Genomic DNA, 24,927 nt, shown 5'->3' with positions numbered 1-24,927 from the left:
GAGATTGTGTAGAAATTGTATTATTTCTTTAACTTTTTGATAAAGTTCAGAGGATAAACAATCTGCTTCTATAGATTTTTTTTCAGAAGGATTTTAGCCACATATTACATTCTTTTAGTAGTTAAAGAACTATTTGAGTTACCTATTTCATCTTGAGTTAGTTTCACTAGTTTGTGATTTTCAAGGAAACGTCCCATTTCTTCAGCATTGTTGAATTTGTGTACATAGGCTTGTCTGTATTATTCATTTTTTAAAATTCTTTTACTGTATGTTGTATCTGTAGTGAAATACCTTCAATTCCTGATATTAGCATTCTGTGTTATCTCTCCTTTTATCCTGGTGAGTCTTGCTAGAGGTTTATTAATTGTATTGATCTTTGAAAGAATCTTCATTGGTTTCTTTGAATTCTCTCTTGTTTGTTTTCTGTTTTTTATTTTACTGATATCTGTTCTTATTTGTAGTATTCTTTTTTCCTTCTGTTTGATATGGATTTATTGTGCTCTTCTTCTTCTAGTTTCTTAGATTTGAAGTCACAAAGAGTGATTGTGAATTCATCTAATTCTTGTTTCCGTTCTGTCAGTTTTTGCTTCATATACTTTTTTGTGAGATGAATGCACATGTAAAGATTGTCATTTTACTTCCTTTGGAAAATTGGCTCTTTTATCATTATGAAGTATTCCCCTTTATATCATGTAATTTTATTTGCTTTGAAATCTACTTTGTTTGATATTAACATAGCTCCTCCAACTTTCTTTGGATTGGTGTTTGAACGATATATATTTGTCCATTCTTTTACTTTTAATCTACCTATATTATTATATTTTAAATAGCTTCCTTATAGAGAACATACAGTTGAGTTAATTACTTTATTCATTCTGATAGTATATATTTTTTAATTCATGAGATTAGACCATTTACATTTATCTTAGACCTGCAATTTTTGTTTTGATTTTTTTTCAGTTTATTCTTTCTGTTTCCTATCCTTCTATTTCCCCTTCTCTGCCTTCTCCTGGGTTTTGTGAATATTTTTAGTGTTCTAATTTATTTTATCTATTATGTTTCTGTCTATACATTTTTCTGTTTTTTTGTGATTGTGCCTGCTATTGTGAATATGATGTGCCTCTTTAACTTAGAGCCAATGTTTTACCACTATAATTGGATTGTAAAAATTGTAGCACCACACAGATCCTTATACTCCTCTCTTCTTTATGTCTTAGTAGTCTTCTATATTACATCCGAATTTAGTGAAAACCTTGTAGGCAATGTTAAGTGTTTTTATTTCAATCATTAACTGTATTTTGAAGAACTCAAGGGGAGAATAGTCTATTATATTTACCTAGATATTTAACATTTCTCCTGCTCTTTCTTCATCCCTGAAGTCTGATGTTTCCTCTGATAGAATTTCTCTTTGTATGAATTTCTCTTTTGTCTGAAGAGGTCCCTTTAGCAATTGTTTCAGATCAGGTTTACTGGCAGACATTGTATTACTCATCCTTTTATCTGAGAGCTATAATGTCTTTACCTTCATTTGTGAAAGATATCTTCGCTGAACACAGAACTTTATTTTGAAAGATCATTTTTGACACTTTAAAAATATCGTTTCACCTTCTTTTGGCCTCCATTTGTTTCTGATAAGAAATCCACAGTTATTTGAATTACTGTTGTACTATAAATAACACACTTTTGTGTTTGTATATCTTTAGTTTTTAGCAGTTTGATTATGCCATGCCTGCAGCATGAACGTCTTTGGACTTATCTGTTTGGGTTTCAAGGCTACAGCTGGTTTTGAATCTGTGTTTTCAAAATCTTGCCAATTTGGGAAGTTTTCAGACATTAGTTCTATAGATACATGTACATAGGTATACATATACAAATGTAGATGCATACATTTTCTATGATGTTTATTTCTCCTTTCCTTCTTAGATTTGATGACATTTTGGTGTTGTCTCACACGTTCCTGAAGCTCTGTTTTTTTTTTTTTTTCTTTCTTTAATATTTTCTCCTTCTGTTTTGAAGATTGGACAATTTTTATTGGTAATTCATCAAGTTCAGAAACTCTTCCCTCTGTCATATCCATTTATCACACCCATGAATATCTTTGTTATTATAAATTTGGTTCTAATATTTATTCATTTATTCTTAATATACTGTGTGTCTTTACGGGAACTGTCTTTCCATTTATTCTGAGGTGGTTCACCCTTACCCTTTGGAAGATGTTTAAAATAGTTACTTTAAAGTAGTTTTTAGATAATAAAGCATGTTTCAATATGTCACTGGCATTTAACACTAACATGAGATTTTCCTAGTTCTACATAGGCCAACATTTTTAGATTATATCCTGGATTTTGAATATTATGAGATTCTGGGTTTTATTTCAGTTCTTTGGAGAATGTTGATATTTTTATTTTTGCAGGCGATCAATTGATTTAAATTCAGACCACTTACTGTGACCAGCCTTCTGTGGTTTGTGGATTCAAAATCAGTTTAATTTTAAAAACTTTTGCACTAATTTTCAGATCTGTCTCACATATGAACCAATGGCCATTCCAGGACCTGTGGGGTAAGATGTCTCTTAGTTCAGTTCTCAACGTCTTTGTGCTGTTTAAGATTATATCCACACATTGATAGCTCAGGGCTGAGCTCAAGATTTCATAAATAACTTGATGTGGTTCCTTTTCCAAGCTCTTCCTACTCTTTTTTTTTTTTTTGGCGGTACTCGGGCCTCTCACTGTTGTGGCCTCTCCCGTTGCAGAGTACAGGCTCCAGAAGCACAGGTTCAGTGGCTATGGCTCACGGGCCTAGCCGCTCCGTGGCATGTGGGATCTTCCCGGATCGGGACACGAACCCGTGTCCCCTGCATCGGCAGGCGGACTCTCAACCACTGCGCCACCAGGGAAGCCCTCTTCCTACTCTTTTATCTCTCACCTACTTACCTATTTTTGAGTCTTCATTTTTCAGTCCTATAATGAGAAAACTGGGGTTTATTTATCCCCTCTCTACCACCAATGTGCCCTCATTCAGGGTCAGTTAGCCAGAGGAAAGAGAAAGATAAAAGCAGTAGATATATTTGCTTTGCCATCTTGGGACCATAACTCTTCTGATTAAAGAGGAAGATGGTCCTGTCTCAGACAGACACTTACAAGCTCCCTCCCTGCTGCCATTGTCACTACCAGGAGACTTCTTTCCTGCTTGTTGAACCTGAACTAGAAGGCTTCTCTTGGACCTCTCTCAGGCCATGCTGATTCCCACTTCTGAGTTTTGGACTGCCTTCAGTTCAGTCCAGGGATTCTGAAGAAAAAAAAAAAAATTCTCTGATAGATTGTGTCCTAGTATTTCAAATTCTGATATTTTTCAATTAGCAATATGCCTGCTACCATTTATATTTCAGAATCCTCAAACAGATTATCCATGCATGTTTTCTAAGTGTTACAGACAAATTGAGTGATAGAGACAAATGTAGAGGAGATTCTCCAATTTACCCAGAACTGGAACTCTGTAATATTATTTTTAATCTTATTGACATGTATGAGATCGGGGTTTCTTCCTCGTTTCTTAACTCTAAAGAATTATTAAAGACATTAACAGGAATGGTGTACAGCAGCTCTTTTTTTTATTTTACTTCTTTTTTTTTTAGTTTTTTTTTTTTTTTTTTTTAACATCTCTATTGGGGTATAATTGCTTTACAATGGTGTATTAGTTTCTGCTTTATAACAAAGTGAATCAATTATACATATACATATGTTCCCATATCTCTTCCCTCTTGCATCTTCCTCCCTCCCACCCTCCCTATCCCACCCCTCCAGGTGGTCACAAAGCACAGAGCTGATATCCCTGTGCTATGCGGCTGCTTCCCACTAGCTATCTACCTTACGTTTGGTAGTATATATATGTCCATGCCTTTCTCTTGCTTTGTCACAGCTCACCCTTCCCCCTCCCCATATCCTCAAGTCCGTTCTCCAGTAGGTCTGTGTCTTTATTCCTGTCTTACCCCTAGGTTCTTCATGACATATTTTTTTCTTAAATTCCATATATATGTGTTACCATACGGTATTTTTCTTTCTCTTTCTGACTTACTTCACTCTGTATGACAGACTCTAGGTCCATCCACCTCATTACAAATAGCTCAATTTCACTTCTTTTTATGGCTGAGTAATATTCCATTGTATATATGTGCCACATCTTCTTTATCCATTCATCTAATGATGGGCACTTAGGTTGTTTCCATCTGTGGGCTAGTGTAAATAGAGCTGCAATGAACATTTTGGTACATGACTCTTTTTGAATTATGGTTTTCTCAGGGTATATGCCCAGTAGTGGGATTGCTGGGTCATATGGTAGTTCTATTTGTAGTTTTTTAAGGAACCTCCATACTGTTCTCCATAGTGGCTGTACCAATTCACATTCCCACCAGCAGTGCAGGAGTGTTCCCTTGTTGTTGAAGGTTGTGCACCAGTCACTACCATCCATCCTCATAACTCTTTTCATCTTGCAAAACTGAAACTGTATACTCATTTAACAGTAACTCCCATTCACCTCTCCCTCCAGCCTCTAGCAAATACCATTCCACTTCCTGTATCTGTGTTTTTGACTACTCTAAGTGCACAATAAGTGGAATTATAGAGTATTTGTCTCTATGTGACCGATTTATTTCACTTAGCATAATGTCCTCAAGGCTCATTCATGTTGTAGATACACTACAACAAGTAGTTAGAATTTTCTTTTCTTTTTCGAGGCTGGATAGTATGCCATTTTATGCATATACAAGATTTTGTTTATCCATTTATTAGTCTATGGACATTTGTATTGCTTCCACTTTTTAAATATTATGGACAATGCTGCCATGAATGTGGATGAGCAAATATCTCTTTGAGGCCTTGTTCAAAATCCTTTTGAGTATATACCCATAAATGAAATGGCTGGATCACATGGCAATTGTATTTTTAAGTTTTTGAGGAACCACCATACTGTTTTCCATTTTCCATTTTACCAATAATGCAAAAAGTTCCAATTTCTCCACATCCTCACTAACGCTTGCTATTGTATTTTATTTTTTTAATAGTAGCCTTCCTATTAGATATGAGGTGGTATTTCAGTGTAGCTTTGACTTGCAGTTCCCTAAGGGTGCTGTTGAGGATCTTTTCATGTGCTTATCTGCCACTTGTGCATCTGCTTTGGATAAATGTCTATTTAAGTCCTCTTGCTCATTTTTGAATTGGGTTATGTATTTTTTTGTTGTTGCTGAATTCTAGGAGTTCATTATCTATTCTGGATGTTAATCCCTTATCAGATATACAATTTTTAAATATTCCCCCATTCTGCATGTTGCCTTTTTACTCTCTTTTTTTTGTTGTTGCCTACACCTTTGGTATCATATTGAAGAAAACATTGCGAAATCCAGTGTCACGCAGCTCTTGCCTTATATTTTTTCCTAAGAGTTTTAGTTTGTAGGTCTGATTCTTTCTGAGTTAATTTTTGTATAGTGTCCTCTTATAATCCTTTTCTATTCCTTTGGAATTGTTAACGTTGTTTTGTTTCTGATTTTAATAATTTGAGTTTTATCTTTTCAAATCTTAATCCATCTAGCTAAAGTTTTGTCAATTCTGTTGATCATTTTAATAAACCAACTTATAGTTTCATTAATTTTGTCTATTATTTTCTATTCTCAATTTAAAAAAAATTTGTTCTAATATTTATTATTAATTTTCTTCTGCTAGCTTGGGTTGTGTTTATTCTTTTATTCTAGTTCTTTATGTTAAGATTAATTTTTGACATAACATATGGGCTTTCTGGGGAATGTCCTACATGCTCTTGAGAAAATGTGTTTACTCTCTTTTTTTGGATAGAGTATGCTGTATATTCATGAGAACTAGTTGGTATATTTTCTTACTTATCTTCTGTCTGGTCATTCAATGCATTATCAAGACTGTATTGTTGAAGTCTCCAACTATTATTGTAGGACTATTTCTTCCTTCAGTTATGTCAGTTTTTGTTTCATGTATTTTGATGGTCTACTATTAGGAGCATAAATATTTACAATTGTTACATTTTCTTGCTATATTGAAACATTTGTTAATATACAATGTTTTTTTCCTCTTATAAACTTTTCGATTCAAAGTCTATTTTGTCTATTCGTATAGTCACCCCTTCTCTTTTTTGGTTATTATATCTTTATCTTTTCACTTTCAATCTATTTGTGTCTTCATTATTGACAGTGAATCTCTTATAGATAGGACATAATTTTGTCATGTGTTTTTAGCCATTGTGCCAATCTCTGTTTGTTTATTGAAAAATTTAATCTATTTCCATTTAAAGTAATTATTGATAAGGAATGACTTACTTCTGTCATTTTGCTGTTTTTCTAAATGTCTTATAGATTTTCTTGTCTCTCATTTCCTGCATTACTATCTTCTTTTTGTTTAGTCAATTTTTTGTAGTGGAACTTTAAAATTCTTTTCTCATTTCTTTTTGTGTATATTCTATACTTATTTTCTTTGTGGTTATTGGTGGTATTGCATTTAATGTCCTAAAGTTATAACACTCTATTTTAAATTTATACTAACTTAACTTCAATAAATATAAAAAACTCTGCTCCTTTAAAGCTTAACTCCATTCCTTTCGGTTGTTGATATCACAAAATTACATCTTTATGCATTTTGTGTCTCAAAACATGAACTGACAATTCTTTAAATTGCATTAATCTCTTAAATTATGTAGAAACCAAAATCTGGAATTATAAGACATAGTTAAAATCATACTAATATCTTTTTAAAATATATATTAGTCTCAAATCATATGGAAAAAAGTGCAGTTACAAACTGTTGTTGCAGTAGTACTAGCTTTTTTATTGCCCATATATTTACCTTTATTGAGCTCTTTATTTCTTTATATGGCTTTGAATTACTCTCTAGTGTCCTTTTATTTCATCTTGTAGGACTCCCTTGAGCATTTCTTGCAGGGCAGGTCTAGTGGTAACAAACTCCTCCAGCTTTTACTTATCTGAAATGTCTTAATTTCTCCCTCACTGTTGAAAGACAGTTGTCCAGGATATAGTTTTCTTGGTTGACAGTTTTTTTTTTTTTTTCTTTTAGCACTTTCAATATATCCACCCAATGTCATCTGTCCTCCAAAGTTTTTGATGCAAAATCTGCTGATAATTACTGAGGATCCCTTGTATGTGATGAGTCACTCTTCTCTTGCTGCTTTCCAAGATTTTCTCTTTGCCTTTGCCTTTTGAAAATTTCATTATAATGTGTCTTGGCCTGGTCCTCTTTGAATTCATCTTAGTTGTAGTTTGTTGAGCTTCTTGGATGTTTATATACATAGCTAAACTTTTCAGCCATTATTTCTTCAAATATTCACTCTGTCCCTTTCTCTCTCACTTCCCTTCTGGGACTCCCACTGTGTGATTGTTGGTCTACGTGATTATGTCCCACTGGTCTTTTAGGCTGTATTCACTTTTCTTCAATCTTTTGTTTTTCTGTTTCTCAGATTCAAGAATTTTCATTGCCTTATTTCGTATTCACTGATTCTTTCTTCTGCTTACTCAGATTTGCTTGTGAATCCCTCTAATGAATTTTTCATTTCAGTGATTATAATTTTAAGATTCAGAATTTCTTTTTGGCTTTTTTTTAGGTTTTCTATATCTTTATAGGTATTTCCATTTTCTTCATACATTGTTTCCTTGAGTTTTTCCACTTCTTTCTTGAGTTCTTTGAGCATCTTTTAGACAGTTGTTTGAAAGTCTTTATCAAGCATATCTTCCCTCAGGTCTTTTTCAGGGACAGTTTCTATTGATTTAACTTTTCTTTTGAATGGGCCATACTTTCCTATTTCTTTGTATGCCTTGTGATATTTTTTTCTGAAAACTGGATATTTGAACATAATAAGTGCTTCCTATGGAAATCAGATTCTTTCTCAATCCCAGGGTTTACTGTTATTTATTATTATTATTATTATTATTATTATTATTGAAGGCTGTCTCTATGCCAAAGATCAGCCTGAGATGTAAATTTAAGGTATCCTCAGGTATTTTCTAAGCCTACACCTTTCCCTGGACATGCATGGTCACTTTCTAATATGTCCGTTATATGCAGTTGTTTTTGAATGTCCTAGTCTTTAATGTCTGCCTCCCAAAATGGTAAAAAGAGAAAAATGAAGTGGGCACTAAAAGAATGAGAGTTCATTAAATCCCCTGGATCTCACCATTGTGGGAGGTATAACAACAATGGCCACTACCTCTTCATCTGCACCTTTGTGATCAAAAGCATCAGTCAGTGATCAGTGCACAGATCCTTGATATCTGAATGACAAAGTCCTTTTTGCCTATCCTGGCTTTCTTTGTGCAACCTACTCTAGGAACACGTGCACAGCTTCCTGCCTCAGATGGGGAGGGGGATAGGTAGCGGCCAGTGTACTAACAGCTGAAACTGACCAGTATTAACAACAGTTTATCTTCCATGTCTTTGCCTGGAAGTTGTAAGCATTCAATAGACTTCACAGTTTCAAGATAGTTGCATTAGACAGATTCTGACAGTGCAGTTGCCGTGTAGGTGTGGAGACAGATGCCTGGTACTTCCTACTCTGCTATCTTCCCCAAGTCCTCTCTTATGTGAATGTCTAAGTGTCATGCAGCCTTAAAAGTAAAAACAAGAAAAGGTAATTATGAAAAGGCTGAGTCTTAAGATGAGCAGTCCTCTGCCAGTTAAAGGATCTACATGTGAATATATTTGATGATATACATTTAGGACAGATCTGAATAATCAATAAATTAGAAAAGAGTTGCTTTCCTGACAATGGTAGAGTGGAGTTTGTTATCCCTATCCTGAATAAATTTGTAGAAATTATTGGTATTTGTTAATCAGAACCATACAAGTATTTCATGGTTAATACTGTATTCTTTATCTTCCAAAAAACATTTGAAGGAAAATTTGAAGGAAAACATTTGGAGAAAAAGACTGCAAGGCACAGAAGACACATAGACTAGCTGGATTCCACTGTTGATGAAGGGGGGTTAAGATGTCAAGTTAGTGATGTCTTTGGTGCATAAGCAGCCAGTGAGGGGAATTATAACTTGAAGGTGAACCAAAGCTTCCATGTAAGTAAATTATGGAGCTACTTCTCTACGCATCCCCATGCTTCTTGAAGCTAAAATATAAAAACAGAAATTTACAAAGGATTGACTACTTAATGGGTACAGAACATAAATCTTGGTAAAGTTATTAAAACTGGACATTTCAGATATAGTCAAATGCCAAAAGTATTTTTAAAAAGATAAAATAGAGTAGATACTGGTCTTGTGAGAAAAAAATAATCAGATGAAATATAATTGTTACCTCTTTTGAAATTATTTAATCCAACTCAACAGTGAGTTCAGAAGCAATAAGGTAATATATGTAAAAATGCTGTACAGTCGAAACAGTAGCTAGCAAACTGCCTGAACATCTTGACATCTGAACTAGTGAAAACCTCTGCAGATTTTGATGCTATTTTTCTTCAGAATTACTAGAATTACTCTTCAAAGTACCTCAAAGTATCTAAACATGTAATATTAATATTTTTCTACTAATCTACACTACAAGTAAGAACACATATGTCATTAGCAGAGTTAACATATCATAAAACACAGAGATTAAGATTTGTTAATTCTTAGAGATTATCCAGCATATACAGTTCACTTTATAGATAAGAAAATTATGATAAAGAATAAATAACTTGTTTAGGTTAGTAACAATAACAGGAAAAGAACTGGAGCATATGGCTCTCTGTTTGAAAATGTTTCTATCTACATGAATACTATAGAATACTATAGTCAAATTTCAATGACTTAAAATGCAGAGTTAACATCTGAAAAAGAAAAGTCCATCCTACTGTAGTACTAGTAATTATTATGTTACTTTACAGACAGCATGACACGTCATGCACCTTGTATCTAAATTCATAAAGGCAGAAACTTGATTAATTGTGCTTAATTACTAAGATACATATCAGTTCCTATCCCCACCATCAATTGTGATAATCAACATCAGTGTTGACCTGAATGCTATTGTAGAGATATTTAATTAAAATCACATTTCTAAATGCCTGTCTGGTCATGTTGTTTAGGATATGTAAAATCAAATATATTAAATAATTATAGGAATATCATTTCATCATATTCAATTAAAAAATCATAAAAGTGTACATTAAATAAAAATTTATGCTTTACTTTGAAATTTTAGCTTCTGTTATGGATGTCATTGATTTGTTTATTGTAAACAGTGCATTTCAGTAACAGTTTCAACGTGTTCAAAATGTGCAACATATACAGTTTTTGCAATGTAATTAGTTAGAAATTGGGGAAGCTTAATTTTAAAATTGAATTGTTCATGAAAATCTATTTCATACTCTCTATGGATTAAGCAATTTCTCTTCATAAAATGTTCTATAGTTGTTTGAAGAAATTAAGTGTAGTTAATCAGAAAGAACATTATGGTTTGACACTTAATTTAAAAGCCCTGTCTTGAATGCTTGCTTATAGAAGTACATACACCGATGAGAACCTAAATAGGAAATCCATTTATGCTCCGAGTAGATCTCAGTATTTATGTAAGTCAGGGTGGTATTGTCTGTCTTTATGTAAGATATAGTTCATAAAAGTGTGTGTATATGTAAATATATATATATATATATATATATATATTTGCTAAAATGTCTATTTTTAGTCTAGTTTAATAGATTAAAAATAGTAAAACAGAATTACAGTGAATTATCTAATTATTGTACATTAGAAGGCAGATCAGTGATTTTAGTCATTTTACTATGCAACCAAGTCAGTCCTCTTGATATAAGTGCAGAAGTTGTAAAGCTTAGCTTTAAAAGAAAAAAAAAACAACAGTAAAAATGTCCCAGTGGTGTTGGTGAAATGTTTTTCATCTCTATTTAATCTACATTCATCTGTTTTTCAGTGCCACCAGCAATCACAATGCCTCAGAAATCCTTTAATGCCACAGCAGAGAGAGGAGAGGAGATGACATTTTCCTGCAGAGCCTCTGGCTCTCCTGAGCCCACCATTTCCTGGTACAGGTAGGTTATGCACCCACATCCCTTTGGCTTGTGTCCATAGTCAGGCTTCCGGAAAAATATTTACAGTCTTATCATTCTGTCCAGAATGGAAACATTGTTTTTGAATTTCAGTTGAAAATGATTTTTGTTTTCAGTTAAGTTGGTTAAATTAACTTGTTAAAGAGAGCAACAGAATGATTTAACACAAGTCAAAGGCTGCGCTCATAGCCCTGGTCATTTTATCTAAAAGACATGTTTCTGGCCAAAATGGGCCCAGGAGCCCTGTGACAAATTCATCCATTTTATTGTTCCTACTAGAGAGTACCCACAAGTGGGAATTCTAGTATGAATGGCACCACTGTTGTATGTGTACATAATTATATTTTATTAAATATAATTGTATATTTTATTTGTGTACCATATTATTACAGAAAAAGCTAGTTGTGTAGAGTTAAATTTCAATAAATTTAATGTTATGTAACAAAATGTTCAAATGAATAAATTCTCTATTCTAAATCTATTGTTTTACAGTTGACTTCTATATTTTTTTTGAATTTTAAATGCTATTTGATTTCTATTAACATCAAACAGATAACAAAATATTCCACTCTTTTAGGTTGTGTCTCACACTGTTAAAAGGGAGACAATTAAAGTTTAAAAATGGACAGTTTTTAAATATGTATTAGTTATTAATTGAGGTTACTACTCAAGCAAATATGTAAATATTTATAGAATCACTTCTATACTTCATAAATCATATACTATAAGAATAGTCACAAGAAAACAATTAGAAATTTATATTCAAATTGGCAAAAGTGTCCATAATAAGGATTAGGTTTAAAAAAAATGTTTTAAGGAGAATAATTGAAATTCAAAACTATTTTTTATTACTTTCTGAACATTTACTGATACTATCTTCAAGTTTCAAATCTTTATCGCTTTAACATAGCAGGTAGCAATAAACAAGATGTTTCTTCAGACAGGTGTTTCTAGAAGTTCTTTGCAGACAATAATTCCTTTCTGACTCACTGTTGGTATTTTTAAAGGGATTACACATCAAGCATTAACACATTCACCCCAGATAATTATCATGTATCTCAGAGACTTCTGGTTTCTAATGTGTATCCTTAACAGTCAATATTAGATCTAATCACAGCAAGGAAAAGCTCCTGGATCATTCATTACAATGAACAAATATTGGTCTAGAGTCTTATCCTCATCATTTTATCTTTCCGGAGAGACTGACTTTCAGTTTAGACTATTTTCTTAAAGTTTAACATTTGTTTAAAATTCTCATATGTAAGTGGAAATATAATTATCATACAGACTAGAATAAATCAGATTCAGAGGCTAATATAACTGAATAATTTAAATTCATGATTTTGCACCTCCATTTTTTCACATGTTATTGTTATAAATAACAATATAAGACTTCACACATATTAAGGGGAATTGTAGAAATTGTTTCAGATTTAAATGCATGTAAAATATTTTTTTTTTACTATAAGTTATTATAAAGTTCAAAAGATGTTGTTTTAATGAACAACAAAACTAGAATTGAAAAAAAAATTGAACACTATTTCAGTCCAGAAAGACCTTGGAAACTACTTAAAAATACTTATATCTGAGAAAAATTTCTTCTCCTCACTAATGAATTAAATTGTTATCGCAGCATAATTTCTATAACTTTTTTCATGTAATTCTTTCCTCTTACCCTTTTATTGGCAGTACCTATGTGCAATATAAATTCACTATTTATTTAAATGGCATTTACTTTGTCTTTGAAGGGTGTTTCTGTAGAAATTATATTAAACATGTCCCTGGAACCTAGTAAAGAAGTACATTTCATAAATATGTGTTGACTCACCAACATGAAATGTGTGTTTGGAATTTAAATCAGAAAATAAAACTTTTTTTTTTTGCTAATAATCAAAGTGAAAATTGAATAAAAGTGTTTTTTGCCTAAGATGAGTGTCAAGATTTCAACACAGCTCAAACGTTATTTTTGTCTCTAAAGTCAAAACAACTTACAAGTATAATTTTAATATTTATGCATTAAATTCTGTTGAGCTAGTAAAAGTGTATGTTTGACTGGAATATAACTTTATCTGTCAATGACAGTAGCCATGAAATATTGACAGTTACAGGTCAAAAAGTTGAGTATGATCTGCTCTTAAGTTATGAAGTCAGGTTTATGAAGATCAACCTCTGTTTTCTTCTTTAGGAATGGCAAGTTTATTGAAGAAAATGAAAAGTACATACTGAAAGGAAGCAATAAAGAACTCACTGTCAGGAACATAATCAATAGTGATGGGGGCCCATATGTCTGCAGGGCCACAAACAAGGCAGGAGAAGATGAAAAACAGGTACTTCTCCAAGTCTTTGGTAAGTATTATAGCATAGTAGTTAAAACTGTAATGTCTAGAGGGGGGTCTGAGTCAAATTCTACTCTGTCACTTATATGAACTGTTTAAATTTCTAAACCTAAGTCTCAGTTTTCTCATCTCTAAAATATATTTTAAAATTGCAGCAACCAGATAGAATTATTTTAAGAATTATATGAGATTATACATGTAAATTTTTGTAAAATATTTGCTGACTAATAACAGAGGCTGAAAGAAAATTCATTTAAATTACACATATTGGGATTTATTATATTATATATGGGTTGATGTTCATAAATCTTTAAATGACATATGTTGGGATCAGTTTTACTTTTAATATATTAATACTTCAAAAGAGCTCACCTATAAGGCTATAATTTGGAAACATTGACCTGTAACCATAATTAAATACTCCCTTTTCATTTTATTAAAAGGAAATGTACATAAATATCTTCCATATTTACCAAGAGCCATATTGCCTTCTTTGGGGAGCTTACAAAGAGTAGAAAACCGGTAAATTAATTTTTAATTATTGATTTATCCCCTATTATATTTGCAAGAGGAAAAAAAATTGCTGGTAAATGTTTAGAATGTGATTGTTCTCTTTAAAAAGCAAACACTAAAAATTATAGGCATTACTAATATTTAGTATGCTTTCTCCATTTTTAAAAACATTGTTATCAAAAAGCTTTCACAACAAAGAAAGGGGAAGGAAGGAGGGAGTACTCCATAAGAGTAAATGTTCTTTGGTGACCTAAATGAGAAGGAAATCCAAAAAAAAAGAGGGGATATATATATATGTATAGCTGATTCACTTTGCTGTACAGTAGAAACTAACATGGCATCGTAAAGCAACTATATTCCAATTAAAAAAAAGAATAAAATAATACATGAATCTGGTATTGAACTTTAAAAAAAAAGAAACTACAGGACAAACAAACAACTACAGGATTTCTTTAACAAATAAATTGGGTGGGGGCAGTAACTAAATATGGGTCAAAGTAGACATAAGAGGAACCTCAATCACAATATATAGGCCTCATTTGGATCTTGATTCAAACAAATCAACTGTATAAGGTTTTATGAGACAACCGGGGAAATTTGAACACTGAGTAATTGGTTACTAATAAAGTTGTGTTATGTGTTATAACAGCAACAAAAAGAGTAAGAAGGACCAGTGGTTGCAGTTGGCAGAAGCAGGCATATTACTTAGACCAAAAGACAAATGGTAATACATGTGTGGACACACCCTCTGACAGCTGGTCCTGTAGTAGCTGTAACAGAAATGTTTTTCTATACTAGGGAGATTTTCATAAAGCTTATATTCAAACAAAATAAGACAGACAATAAAGAATATACCAAAGTATATTAAAAAAGAAAATTGGAATAAGATGTTCTAAGAAGAAAGTAAAACTAGATTAATCAGGTAGTGTTGGGTAAAAAGAGCTGTTATTTTGGAGATCATGGTGTTGGAAAGTTACTCAGAAGGGTAATGTTTAGATGTGTTTACATAAAAATCTTTAATGATGAGAAATCAGCAAAGCTATGAGCCAGGAGAAAATTGTTCACATAGAGGGAAGAGTAAACAAACTTAAAATTATTAAAAATTATAGAAAGCATCTAATTTGTTCCATCAGTATTTCCCACTTAAGAAAATGTTCTCTATAAAATGTAAATGCTAAATATGACTCAGTATAAAAATAAATTAATAATTAGAAATGATAGTGTTTGAGATAATTCCAAAGGATAAATAATCTCAATCTATCTCAATGAGCTCATATGAAATATTTAGTTACTTTTAAACATTAATCTGGCAGTAAGAACACAGACAAAGAAAGTTTCTAATATTTATGTCCTTTCAAATAGAAAATAATGAATGAAATATATATATATGTTATATATATATAACATGCCATATCACTGTATAATCACTTTGTATAGTAACACTGAACAGATATGTATTGTGTTTGACACAAAAGCATGTATATAAAGTGGAAATAAAACTAAATCCATTAAAGTCAATGGAGTAAACACTGAATTGTAAAAATATATATGCCATGTTTCTGATATCAGGAATCTAATTTTCTAGGATTAAGAACAATTTATTTATATTTCATAATTGATTGCATTTGGTGATCAAAAAGAAACCTGTTACTTGTTCTGAAATAGTAAGTGCTGGCTTTTATCACTTTTAGGTTCAAACAAATAAAAACTTAAGAAATGCCAATAATACAGAATTTAAAAACTTAAAACTTTTTGGTATATGTAAATTTGTGGAGGGATGTAACTTTTAATATTAATATAATTTAAATTACTAGACATGATGTTTTGGTTTTTATAGAAGTCATAACTGTAAAGAAACAATTATCTACAGTATGGAATAATATTAAGGTAGTCTGAGGTCAAAATAAATCAGCTAGAATAATAAAGGTAAATAGTATGTATATATATTTACTTGATAAATATTTTAAACATTGCACATAATTACACTTACTATATATTCAGAATACAATCATTATTTTTCTTCTTTGGTTTTTGTTTTTAAAGTTTAAGAGATAATCACTACATAAGCAGATGTCATACACAGACATACACACAGAAGTGCTCATGTGACTTTACAAGAGGAAAATTTTATTTTTTAGCTTGAGGAAAAAATAATAAAGTGGCTTTTAATTGACAAAATCTTGGAAGGAATTATACTTTTTTATGTTGGTTTCTAAACCACTTAAAATTATTTTTGTAATCATAATCAATAGCATTATTTTCTAGTTTTTTCTCCTACAATTTGCAACTCTCCTGGTGCTCTTATAAAGCAAAGCATGACACTAGATCTGCTCAAAGTTAGTAATTCCATACTATGCTAAAGGGTACTTAAATTGTCACCATGAATAGTAATATTTTCCTCCAATACAGATTGAGTAATGTATATATTTTTTACAGTACAGCCTCACATAATACAGCTTAAAAATGAGACTACATATGAGAATGGTCAAGTCACACTAATATGTGAAGCAGAAGGGGAGCCTATTCCAGAAATCACGTGGAAAAGAGCAGTGGATGGCATCACTTTTTCTGAAGGCGATAAGGTAACAGCAATTTAATATATAGTGTTTTTCAAAACTATTGTATTGGATTGGCCAAAAAGTTCGTTCAGGTTTTTCCATACCATCTTAAGGAACTTTTGGGCAAAACCAATATTTTCAGTGTTTTGCATATAATTAAATATCACATTGGACTCCAATTTATCAAGTAACTTGTAGGAATGCAATAAATGGTTTAATTCTTAAAAAGGTGACTCTACCACAGTTAGCCTAAAAATAAATTCAGAGGAGAAAAAAGTCAAATTGTAATATTTAAAGTTGTTTTTCATTGAGCCAAAAATCTTAGGTTTTTAATATTGTTTCTTAAGTTTACCTACATGCAAACTTTTGGTATAAACTGTATCTATAAAATATCTTATTGCAATTTCAATTCCTCCACCTTGTGCTGTGAAAATGAAAATAATTTAAATTCACAAAATTCTGGCTGTCATTTACCTCTTAACTCTTTAGTATTATCTTTATGCAGTAGGACAGTAGGTTTCTGCCTTTATACAATCTATAACCTGATAAAGACCAATAAGTACAAACACAACAAAATACAGCATTTTGGTAAATGTCACTCTCATGTAAATTGGTGACTTTTCATCAAATACATTCAAGTTCCTAAGAAATCAAGTAAACATTATCATATATTTCACTGCACTCCATAGATTTTCATTATCGTTATTTTTTGTAACTATTTATATAAGGCCCCAAGTATAAACCAAACTGAAACAGAAAGAAAAAGGCAGTGGATTAATAATATGATGGAATTGGCATTTTCACACATGTAAAAATTATTGGATTAAACACATAGATCTCTTTTCTTTCTCAGTGTTAAAGAGCAACCTTTTAAAACCTCTTTGATTTGTTGAAATCAATTTCTGTTGAAGAAAATGATTTCTAAAATATAAGTACCTTTGACTTACCAACATTGATAGCAGTAAAATTTGAAATCAGTTTATTCAAAATATGCTTTCTATCCCTCCAACTCATCATGTAATTTTAACAACATGCTAACTCCATAAATTGACAAAAGAGGCTTCTCCTTGGCCATTTACTATTTATCATTTGAAATAATGTATTCCTGCATATCACCCTTCTTAGCCCCATTTCCTCCTCATGATGGCATTTTTAAGAGCATATTTCTTTTGGCAATAGTTACAGTATTTTGATATACTTGTTTTATATATGAAAGTTGAAAATCAAATTTATAAAATGTGAATGACATTGGCATTCTTCTGGCAACCCAGAAAAATGACATAGAGTTTGCTTTCATATTTTTTTAACTACTACGGTGCATTGCCAAATCTGGAAAGGAGTTATATCTCCATAAACTTCTTTAAAATTGTCCAAAAAAATTAGATATATATATATATATATATAACTGTAGATAACTGTTTTCATTGTCAGTTTAGTACTTTTCTTTGGACAAAATCACTCAAGAATAATGATTTTCATATTTAGGCACCCTTATTAATTATACGTTCATATTCCTAACTCATACTTTAATTATTTTTTTGTACTATATATTTCCTGAAAGTTCTCTTCTCAAACATAGCTTTTACTCTTCATTTAATAGATGTTTCCTTATGTTCATACCAATAATGAGAGGTACATTATATTCAGTTATTTTATCAATAAAAAGTTATCAAGTAACCAGAAGACCATGATATTTTATTCTATGCCCCAAGCCACCAAAACTACATACAGAAATTTCCTTGATAACAGTTGTGAAAAAATAATCACCTAGTTTTTGTTTGCTAAGGATTATGTCTATTAAAGCACACATCTTTTTGTTTTTCTTTTGCTTTGTCACAAAACCATTATAGAAGCCCTAATACACTTTTGTTTTTCCAAACACAACTATTATCCAGTAGATATACAAATTAAGACTACTCACTTCCTATCCTGACTTTTCTCCAAAATTATTTTAACAACATTGCCTTATTTCCTGGATGGTAAGCCTCCTTTCTCCTAACATTCCTAGTTTCTTCAACAGCCGAAATTCAAAAATGGAAGAGTTGAGCTGAGCCTTGAAGTAAGTCACATGTAGTTTTGAATCTCAGCTCAGCCATTTATGTTGCTTCAGCTTTGGCAATACTATGTGAAGTCTTTTTAATATGAGTTTCTTCATCTTTAAAATATGGATAACAATACTTATTTCACTTATTGGTATTAGATGAAGAGTACATTGTAAAATGCATATGAAAGTCTTTAGGATATTGTAAATATTCAATAAACTTTGTTTCTTTATCATATTGCATAAATACTGAAGCATAATTTATCTTGTTTCTATTATTTTGAGTAAACTCAAATTGTTAATAGACTCCATAAAGTCTGATAACTAAAGTCTGATTAAACATTACCATAGAGTATATTGTGATTATATCTCTCTTGTCATGAAAAGTAACATGAGATTGTATTTGCCTTAAGAATCACTTGGAGAGCCTGTTAAAATGCAGACTCTAGAATCCCACTTTCTGAGGTTAATTTAGTATGTCAAGCACAGGACCTAGGAGTACTTTAATAAACTCATCAGTTGGTGTTATATGGATGCTCTCCAAGTCATCCATACATTGGAAAGCAGTTCTCAAGCTCTAAGTCAAATGAAATTGAACAACTTATCCTTTCAACAGAAAAATACTCTTGACGAATTACTTGGCACCTTGGCACCTTGATAGGGGCTTGGAAATCACAGAATAAAACAATCAAAACTTTTCATTACTATCATTGAAAATGATAATTGTGTAGGTCATAGTGAAATATCATCAATAATATACTTCAAACTAATAACTCCATCCAAAAATAGGAAAATATATTTAGCAAATATGTTCATCATTGTAGATTTTCAAAGAAAGGGGTCTCAATTAATGTAGTCACATGTAGATATTTTCTGCAGCTATAGTTCTGTAGCACTATTGGACTATGCATGTTAATGGTGTAGTGTAAAGTATCTTTGCATAATATATCCTTCAGAAACAACAACAAAAAGTATAGTGCTTAAAAACAGAACTCTTTTAAACTCATAACTATTTTCTCTATAATCTACTTTAATGCATCTTCCCTACATTTAAAATAATATATGTAATTTAAAAAACTCTCCTGAAAAATTAAAACAATACATGTAATATGTAAGAAAAATACAGTATACACTTGCTTTAGAAATATTTTTGTAATATCCATTGTTATTTTAAGATATTTTGTTCATTTTACTTTTTAAAAAAATTTACAGTTTTACCTCACTAACTTTTAATTATACATTTATTGAAAAAATATGGGCAATTTATTGTAGTGACAACTTGATAATTTTTCATTAAAATATCAATTTACTTGGGTTATCAACAATTTTATTAAATTGATAGCTCAATTTTAGCACATTATTTTTTTGGAGTCATCCTAAGATACATTTGTGTATAAAAATTAGAAAGCCCTGACCTCTTCATTTAATAGATGCTATATACATAACTATAATAATAGTTAAATGCACACAATAAAGTTTAAGACAGAACCAAAGCTAATATCATGGAATGTGTTTAATTCAGCTATGACTCAAAAGTTGTAAATTGTTTTGCAATTTAAACACTAAGCAATCTAAATTTTTTACATTAAAAATCTTTATTTTCTAAATAAAACCATGCTTTTTCACAGGGTTGATTTGAGGATTATGTGAGATTGTATGACTAGAGTGTTTTGAAATCCCTGGTATAAACCTGTGTCATCTATTTTGAATCATTTTCCTTAAATGATCCCTTATTATCATTCTTATTGATCAATAAATATTAGTAGATGTACAATTATGAGTATTGTTAAATTAGTATGGGAAGGCATGAAGTGTCATTCAAGTCAAAATTTAATCCCAAATTTGTCACTTTGACGTGTCATTTACCATGTTAATTCTCCTGCCTGATTTCAGTTTCTGCACGTCTATATTAGGGTAATAATAAAACCTCCCTGGAAAAGTTTCTAAAGATGAAATGAGAGCATGCAGATCAATATCTTAGACCCAGATTTAACTTAAAAGTGTTATCTTCTCTTTTCCTTGGAGGTATTTAGTCTTTAGATACTTTAGAAATGAGACAATGATCATATTAATTCTGTGACAATGACTGCTGCCCCAAAGAAACCAGATAAAAACTAGTATGAGCATAGTCATATGTATTGTATGAATAATATCATCCACAAAACAATAGAATGTTGTTACAGTTGTTGTAGATTTTGCATCTTTGACATAGCTTTATGTAGAAGTTTACTATGATATAATCTCTAGCAATGTCATTTCAATGACTCATATATGAACTTGTCTTACCATACTAAATTCCAAATCTTGTAACTATATATTGCACTCCTCTTGGAAGTTGACAATGTTGGGAATCTGCATTTGAGTGTCATCTTAATCACTGTATGTGTCAATCTCTATCATTGCAGGGAAATACTACAGATGAGGGCTGTAACTTACTATCCTGCATAAGGATAGACTTTCAGATTACTCTGAGAGGTAAAGCCTGGTCTTTACTCGGTGAGACACAATATCAGACTAGAAATACCACAGATTTATTACATCATCATCTTCTTTTTCCCTCTTTCCCAGGTCTATCTTCTCCCACTCTCCCCAGAATTTTCCTTTGTAGGAAGTAGGTCATTTTTTTGCTTCCTTTTGGGCCCTATTTCACCTCCGATATTATGTAGAAATAAATATTGATTTGGAAGAAACACTTCCACATTCTAAGAAGTACCTAAACAAGTCATTAAGATAGGAAGAAAAAGAAATTGTACGCCCCACAAAGCCAGGTTGCTTAAGAATGCCAGTTCTTCATCAATTTTCAAGATATGATTTCATATTCATATGATAAAATTAGTTAATTTTGAACATTTTTCAGAAATTTTGTTGCTTGTCATTTTGGGAGTAAATGGAAGTAAAAGATCTACAGGAAGTGATTTTTATCTCTAAAATTCTTACAAAAATGTAAACATAACAGTAACCAATCTCATCTATGTGAATAGACTGTTTTATGTAATAATTCTAAAGTGCTTATAATATTGTTTGGTGGATGACATCTCACATGAGTCGTGTATCTACTCTTAAGATACAGAATCTATAATTATTTTATTTCTGGTATATTTGTCCTACAGAGTAAATTTTAGTCCTACCTCCACTAGAAATTAATCTCACTCTACATTGAATAAGAAGTATTTGAACTGTTTAGCAATAATTTGTAACTGTTTTAAAGCAGAATTTCTCAAACTTCAGTCATTTGACCATCAGTTTCATGTCTTTTCCATATTCATGTGCATCCTGGACTGTTATACACTTAATTTTTTTTCTTTAAATTAAATTAGCTTTTTCTTCATTCTAATTCTAACCAAAAATATCAGTTACATTTTAAAGTGCACATCAAGGTAAATATAAAACTATAAAATAAAATTTGTTGTAGGGGCTTCCCTGGTGGCGCAGTGGTTGAGAGTCCGCCTGCCGATGCAGGGGACACGGGTTCGTTCCCCAGTCTGGGAAGATCCCACATGCTGCGGAGCGGCTGGGCCCGTGAGCCATGGCTGCTGAGCCTGCGCGACCTGAGCCTGTGCTCCGCAACGGGAGAGGCCACAGCAGTGAGAGACCCGCGTACCGCCAAAAAAAAAAAAATTGTTTTAAAAATAATACCTAAACTTAGCATGTGCACCTTTCCTGGTACACACACCATGCTTTTAAAACACTGCTTTTATTTCAAACATACTTTGAATTAACATGATACAAAGTTTAGCTACAAAATTTTGAGGACAGACCCTGTTATGCTTTCTTTTATCTGGGGGGTCAAGCACTTCCCTCCAGTAAATAAATATGCTACATTTTTAGGAAAGTTCACAAATCATAGTGACAAAAACCCATTTAATTTCAATCCTTAACACCAAATGATCTTTTCAAAATGATGCTAATAAACTCAATAACTAAAGCATAGTGATTTAACTTCAAAAACAATGTTTTTCTATTTTGCTGAAGTAAAATATGAAATGCTGGTAATGGTCTAAGTTTAGATCAACTCAAACTTTGTGATTAAAATAATAGGACTTTCTGTTCTTTTACATTCATTTGAAAAATGTGTTTTTCTGTGTCAAAGAAAACAAGCCTACTGATTCAACATTAACTTTAGTACTTTAAGTCCATTTTGCTTTCTGTTCCTTTGAATAAATAGATGTATTTAAACTGAAATTTAAGATAAAAAAATACAAATTATAGTCTACTTTAACATTTAGCTTTGCACTTACATACAGAAGTCATAGTTGTACCAGAGTGTTTCTATTTTAATTGTATATAAGTAGTAAACATTTTTCTCCATGAATTGAGGCACTATGATCTGGACAATACTTACTTCAAATGTTCTTGCAGAATAAACTACCAAGACAAAAGGAATTTCTAGTAATAATAAAGATGGGCAGTTCTTTGATACAAGCACCTGAATAAAATATGTTTTAAATTTTATAACAAATTAAATTCCTAGTGTAAAAATATTTATAATTACATTACTGTATTCATTATTATATTGTTTTATGCTCTAGGATATTATTTTTTATTGCATAGGTACAGCTTTGGACCTAAGGAAAGTTCATGTTTTTAAATGATTTATTTAAACCACTTTTAATGGAGGGCAGAGGATAATGGAGTAAACTTTTCACATTATATGAAAATCTCTACTAAAAATTCTTAGATATTTTTATATATAAACTGTGAAAATTACATTAGCCTTTCTGTATTTCCCCCTTTTTTCATTCTAAAGCAAATACAAGTTCTTGAAAATTAAATTTAATAAAATGTAACAGTAAAATTATCTTTACAGTGACAGGAATTTATGTCACTAACGTTTCCTTTATCATTTGCCCAAGTTCTTTTGACAACCATCAACAAATATTTTTGAGGGATTTTGTGTTTACATGTGCTATACTATGCACAAAGAATATAGCAATGTAAAAAAGTTTTCTGACTCATAGTGCATACAATTTAGGAGAGGAGATGGAATCAAAGCATATTTAAAATTAGCAGTATTTTATTTATGAATATGCAATTTTGATATATGAAAACTCATATGCAAAATATCAATTTTAAGTATATAAGTAGACTTCTACAAGGCTACACATATAGCTGTGGCATAGTTTTCTGTGCTATCACAGACCCAGTTCAACTTGTTCTTCTGAAAGTCCTCTGTATTGGTGCATTTTGGAAAGTATATCTATCTACTCTCATTAGAATATCTCATTTCAATTTGCTCTAGGCTGAAAATTGCTTCGACTCTGATTTAAAAAGAAACTTTAAAAAATATTTAATGGTGTAATTGGCAACACCTTTGTATTACAGGAGACAACTTAAAATTTTCAACTTCTTTTTACTCTTTAAATAGAAATTACAAAATGAGACTAACAAATCCACAGTTACTGATTTAAGAAAGAGAGACTGTAGTGTTTCAGGTATCTGTGCATTATTATAAAAGTTCCAGTTCAAATATTTTAAAAACAGTCATGTACAGTTGAACTAGACAGATTGCTTGCTGTGGGTAGTAGTATGATAAAATAGTAGATGGAAGTTACAAAAATGCAGAAACTTTCGAAGACTCAGGGGTTATAGATAATGGAATGTATTAAATTCCAAATGACAGAATGTCCAGTCCCATGAACTTCTCTATCACAATTTGTAAGATCATCAATGTCTAAAAAAAAAAAAATCCTTTCATTTGATGTGACATTGTATTAGAAGATCTTAAATAATCTTTGTTACCCTGATATTCTGCCTTGCTGTGAAATTAAATCTTTGAGTTAATATTTGGGGAAGGGGATGAGTGGTACTGAACCAAAGTTGTACATCAGAATCACATAAGGAACTGTATACACATGTACCTGACTGAGCCTTACTCCCTGGGAAATGTCTGAGCCTCTCTCCCAGAGTTCTAACTGCACCTGACTCCTAGATATTCTTATCCAGTATCTTTGACAGGGATTAGAGAGTTATATTTTGAAAAGCCCCAGAAATTGCTCCTGTGTTTGTACCCTGTAGAGAACCACTACCTTTAAAATTACTATGTGTCTTGCATCACAAACCCACACACACACACACACACACACACACACACACATAAAAATACACACAGTCAACTTAATGTGATCTTGATATCCAATACATATATAAGATATATAAAAGGAATTAGTTTGTCTAACTCATGGATTTCTAGTCATGTTAGCATTGGTATTCCCAGTTGGTATAAAACAGAGCTTAATGAATTGAAATTATGTGGTAGTTGCAACACTGATTCTTTGTTTCAATTTCTGGATTTGCCATTTACCTTCTCTGTGACTTCAGGGAAGTTGTATTTTTCAGTTCCATCATTGATAAAATAAATCCCCTTCAAACTCTATTTCCCTATTCTATAAATCTTTCTATT

General features: G+C 31.5%; 1 protein-coding gene across 1 annotated transcript in view; it reads left to right on the top strand.

Moving 5' to 3' along the window:
* The window catches only part of NCAM2 (neural cell adhesion molecule 2), a 206,082-nt gene that overhangs the window by 25,989 nt on the left and 155,166 nt on the right, over positions 1–24,927 (top strand). Inside the window, exons 5-7 of the mRNA XM_060010114.1 lie at positions 10,944–11,061; positions 13,265–13,425; positions 16,365–16,510. Of these exons, the coding sequence (XP_059866097.1) occupies positions 10,944–11,061; positions 13,265–13,425; positions 16,365–16,510 (425 nt within the window). The remainder of the gene's footprint in view (positions 1–10,943; positions 11,062–13,264; positions 13,426–16,364; positions 16,511–24,927) is intronic.

This window comes from Delphinus delphis, chromosome 4 (assembly GCF_949987515.2).
Source record: "Delphinus delphis chromosome 4, mDelDel1.2, whole genome shotgun sequence".
NCBI classification, from domain to species: Eukaryota; Metazoa; Chordata; class Mammalia; order Artiodactyla; family Delphinidae; genus Delphinus; species Delphinus delphis.
The sequence above is the reverse complement of the archived record's forward strand: the minus strand, read 5'-3'. Positions and strand labels throughout refer to the sequence as shown.